The sequence below is a fragment of the Carassius gibelio genome, chromosome A14, assembly GCF_023724105.1.
Source record: "Carassius gibelio isolate Cgi1373 ecotype wild population from Czech Republic chromosome A14, carGib1.2-hapl.c, whole genome shotgun sequence".
In the NCBI taxonomy this organism is placed as follows: Eukaryota; Metazoa; Chordata; class Actinopteri; order Cypriniformes; family Cyprinidae; genus Carassius; species Carassius gibelio.
Window position 1 is genome coordinate 8,742,059 of NC_068384.1, and position 5,000 is coordinate 8,747,058.

The 5,000-nt window shown below is 41.0% G+C and overlaps 1 protein-coding gene across 1 annotated transcript in view; it reads left to right on the plus strand.

The window, feature by feature from the left end:
- Positions 1-4,146: 4,146 nt before the first annotated feature.
- The window catches only part of LOC128027426 (evC complex member EVC), a 17,306-nt gene continuing 16,452 nt past the window's right edge, over positions 4,147-5,000 (plus strand). Inside the window, exon 1 of the mRNA XM_052615044.1 lies at positions 4,147-4,436. Coding sequence (XP_052471004.1) covers positions 4,254-4,436 — 183 coding nt within the window. The 5' untranslated portion in view covers positions 4,147-4,253. The remainder of the gene's footprint in view (positions 4,437-5,000) is intronic.

Consider the following 5,000-nt stretch of genomic DNA (forward strand, 5'->3'; position numbering starts at 1 on the left):
GATCCCGATGACGTCACTGTCCCACCCGTGCACGCGCAGATGCTTGTGTTTCTGCTGGATGAGAGTGAGTGATTATTTGGCTTATATTGGAGTGTATGAATGTGTAAAAAGTGTGAATGTAGTATAATGAGGTGTGTTATAGGTTCTTCTATTACTCAGTTGACAAAAATATGTTCTAAGTTGCTCCTGAGCAAGGCTGTATTGATAACAGCGGACAGAAGACATTATTGATCAAAACTATTGCTAGGGACAATTAGTAGTCTCTGATATTGGGAGAGACACATCATAGTCTCCCTACTAAAGTCTGCTTTTAGGTTATATTTCTGAATGTTCTCTGAACGTCCAAAACATCCAGGTTTTATAAGTGTTTCAGAAACGTTTTTCCCTCACAACTGCTGAATTCCCTTCTGAACTTTCTGAATCAAGTAGCATTAATAAAGGTTAGATGAACGCCCATGAACAAATATTGTTTTCACACTCTGTGACAGATTATTAAATGTAAAAATATATTATTTAATGTATAAGCAGGAGAGTCACGCACTCATTATTTTTGGGGTGTAACGAGTGGGGGGGGGGCATACAACATCATATTGGCAAATTATTATTAAGCATTATAAATTGTTTACATTTTTATTAGAAACATTCACAGACGCATGAACTATACCATGAAATATCTCGATGCTCACCTTCACAGATTGTTAGATAAAATGGTCAAAGTAGCCTAATGATGTAATCTATATACATAAAAACCTGTCTGATTACTTAAGTAATAGACATGGGTGTCATGCCATAAGATATTTTTATATTTCATATATTTATATTAAATGTGAACATAACACTGAAAGTTAATGTGATATAAAAACGTTGTAAGTTAGGCTTCCACTGTACAGAAAGAGAGCAAAGAACATTTTCACTGACAGTCTAGAGTTCAATCACTCTCAAAATCTCTCTTTAAAATCACTGAAACTGTTAACACTGTGAAGGCACGTCCTCAAAAGATATCGCTAGTTAGTCCCATTGGGGACGTTGTAGCGACATGGCCAGATGGGCTTCAGATATTTTTTTAATATTGCACTATATGTATTACTATTATTAAGATATCATTTGAACAGCCTATTATTTGGGAAATAGACTAAAAATTATCCCCGAACTGATTCAAATGATTCGCGAACCCGCTCCGAACTCCCAAACTGACTCAAATGATTCGCGAACACGCTTTGAATTCCAGAACTGACTCAAATGATTCGCGAAACCGCTCCGAACTCCCGAACTGATTCAAATAATTCGTGAACCCGCTCCGAACTCCCAAACTGACTCAAATGATTCGCAAACACGCTTGGAATTCCAGAACTGACTCAAATAATTCGCGATCCAGCTCCGAACTCCGGTGTCATGAGAAATCGAGTCCGCTTAGGACCCCGAGTGATCCCATTGGCTCAACGAACATTTAATGGGTATTATTTTTTAGCCTGATTACAATTCCTGCAAATTCGCGTTTTTATTTTTGTCGTTTGAACTTTGCTATAATGACCATTTATGTACTTTACATTACATTTTTCATAGGCTAGTATATAGTCCACGCTTCGGTTGCGAAATCAAACAGTTCGTTTTTTTTTTTTTTGTTACTCGCGTACCAGCAGAGCATACAGCTACTCGGTGTGTGTGTGTGTGTGTGTAAATGTATATTGTTAATCTAAATGATATAATATCGCAATTGCTTTTGCGGAACTGTGTTATTGTTGTATTATATACCGATATATTATTATTTTGTGTAAAACGAATGTTATATTAATTTTACATAATGTCAGTATGACTATAATAAACTTTTAATATTGCACTATATGTATTATTATTATTAAGATATCACTTGACTTGTCAAGTCACCTTTATTTATATAGCGCTTTAAACAAAATACATTGCGTCAAAGCACTGAACAACATTCATTAGGAAAACAGTGTCTCAATAATGCAGAATGATAGTTAAAGGCAGTTCATCATTGAATTCAGTGATGTCATCTCTGTTCAGTTAAATAGTGTCTGTGCATTTATTTGCAATCAAGTCAATGATATCGCTGTAGATGAAGTGACCCCAACTAAGCAAGCCAGAGGCGACAGCGGCAAGGAACCGAAACTCCATCGGTGACAGAATGGAGAAAAAAACCTTGGGAGAAACCAGGCTCAGTTGGGGTCAGTTCTCCTCTGACCAGACGAAACCAGTAGTTCAATTCCAGGCTGCAGCAAAGTCAGGAAGAGCCCACTAGTGTGTGTAGGGTCAGAGAGTGTTTCTATGTCATGTTTCTGTAAAGAGTTTGTGAGACAAGTCAAATCAAGTCACCTTTAGTTATATAGCGCTTTAAAAAAAATACATTGCGTCAAAGCAACTGAACAACATTCATTAGGAAAACTGTGTTCCACAGTGTTATATTTCTGAGAGCTGGAGGAGTCTCGAGGAAGATCTTCAGTTGCTTCTGCTGGTTTATGAGGATGTTGCTGTAGTTATATTTGCAGATCACACACACACACACACACACACTCACTCATTCATGCACACACAGAGAGAGAGAGAAAGTGGACACACACAGAGAGAGAAACACACACACACGTCCACTAATCCATATATATTGCGTGCAATTCCCTATATCTTATATTAAATATTTGGAATATCTATTTTCATATTGGATTAGGTTCTTTGATAAAGTTACAATACGAAGGTGAAGCAACATAACAGCGCGATGTCCCTGATGCGCGGTCGTCTTATATCGTCTCATAACTTGTGGACCCAAGAAATTTTACTTTATTTGCAGGGCAGGCCAATTCGTTTTACAAAAGCAGGACCCGCAGGCTGGAAAAAAACCTGACCTGCGCATCAGTAATACACACACACACACATGCATGGAGAGCAAACTCAGGTGTGTTGTTCAAGTAAACTGAAGAAAGACTCTGTCTCTGAGCTCACATGAAGCAGGAGCAACACTAGAACACTAGACGTGGAGCTGAGAGACAGATGAGAGTCTGTCTGTGGTCTCTGCTCCAGACGCTCCTCTGAAGATCTGTGTCCATCTCTGAGAAGGAGAGAACCCAGCTCCAGCACGTCCTGATGACAGACCGGCCGTCTCTCAGCACCTGTCTGCTTCTCCAGGACAAACATCCTTCAGTCAGTACACAACTGGAGAAGCAAAATGACCTGATAAAAGTCTTGTTTTCTAAAACAACAAAAATCTGCCTGTGGGTTCAAAAAGATAAACTTAATTTAAAGGGAAAACAAGACTATTTTTCTGACTCCATGGACAGATATTTGTTCTTGTTTTAACCATGAAGTTAAACCAGAACATCACTGTTCAGAAGAGCAGAGATTGTGTCTCGCTCGTGTCTCGAGATCAGGGGACTGAGGTTTACCTGCCTCCATCAGCAGCACAACACAAACACACAGGTGAGTGATGGATGATTGACAGCTATCAGGGAGGCCAGCTGTGTCTCTGCCCCGCCCACTGACCGCATAAGGTATAGGAGGCGTGGCCTGCGTACTCGGTGTGTTGCTGTGGAGAGCTGACGGTCGCCTCATCTCTGAAAGCTAAAAGCTAAAAGCTAAGAACTTATCTGTCTGTTCTTCAACCACACAAAACAACCTACAGGTTTTTGAATTGGGATTTTAAAAGAACACGACATAAGAAAGCTTTTTTTGCGCAGTGATTTCTCCAAATCTCTGCTTTCCTGATGATCGACTGTTGATCTGTCGTGAACGCGCACACCAGCACGCGCGAACAACAGCAGCGCGTTCACGATCACAAAACATCCATCGATTCCTAAATCCATTTTCAAACGTAAAACGTTTAATCACAGGCACGAGGCGATTAAATGGTCTTCCCGCACGATTAATAAACGAGCAACCCGAATGACTCATTAGGAGACTTAAATTCGTGTTGTTTTATTCGCATCCATGTCACCATGTCCTTAAACGCTGTAAATAACGGTAGATTCGTATGTAAATACCCCATGAGTAAACTAGAAGAAACGAGCATTTCGCCGTATTTTCTCATTTCCGTTTTGCACAACTTTTCCGAAGTTTGGAAACTGCGGGAAACCCCGCCCCCGCGCCGCTGATTGGCTCAATTAACAACATTCCTCAGGCGATGCCGCGCTGTGATTGGCTGCAAACCCTGCCAAACAAAAGAAACAGTACGGCGGTCAGCAGGAGAACGCGCGTGAGGCGCGCTCGTTAAAGCTGGCTGTTCGCGCATCAACCGTGAGTTTGAGATGCGCTTTAACGCCTCATCGGACTCGTGCGTGGAAGATGTGCTGATTGAGCCGCCAGAGTCCCGGGACGCGATGTGGGGTCCGATAACGGGTGCCGCGGTGTCCGGTGCGAGTCTCGCGCTCCTCACAGCCGCTCTGCTCTACGCGTGTCACCGGAAACGGCTGTTCAGTATCGCTGCACCGGTGAGAGCCGCTAATAAAAGGGTTAATATTATTAAATGCTAGGTTAATCGCGTTGTACTGCTCTACTGTTCACAAATGAGTTCAGAACTGCATGTTGTGTAAACTTAACACAGACATCTGTTGTTTTCACACTAATAACCCATTATGACTACAAACTAAACCTTAAAATAAACTTAAACAGTGTTGGTATTAATTCTTAGTTATTTGTAACTTTGAGGACATTTTTTGTATAATGCTGTATTCAACACTGATCGTGTCAAGCAGATTTACAGAGTCAAACAGGAAAATAGTTTTTCAATAATACAAGACAGTAATAACAGAGCCATTTATCAGCTGAAGTCAGTTCAGAGATGTCATCATCCAGTTCAGGTCTCTTCAATAGTGTCTGTGCATTCAGTCAAGCGTCCTCAACTAAACAAAACTCCATCGGTGACAGAATGGAGAAAAAACCTTGGGAGAAACCAGGCTCAGTTGGGGTCAGTTCTCCTCTGACCAGACGAAACCAGTAGTTCAATTCCAGACTGCAGCAAAGGCAGATTGTGCAGAAGAATCATCTGTTTCCTG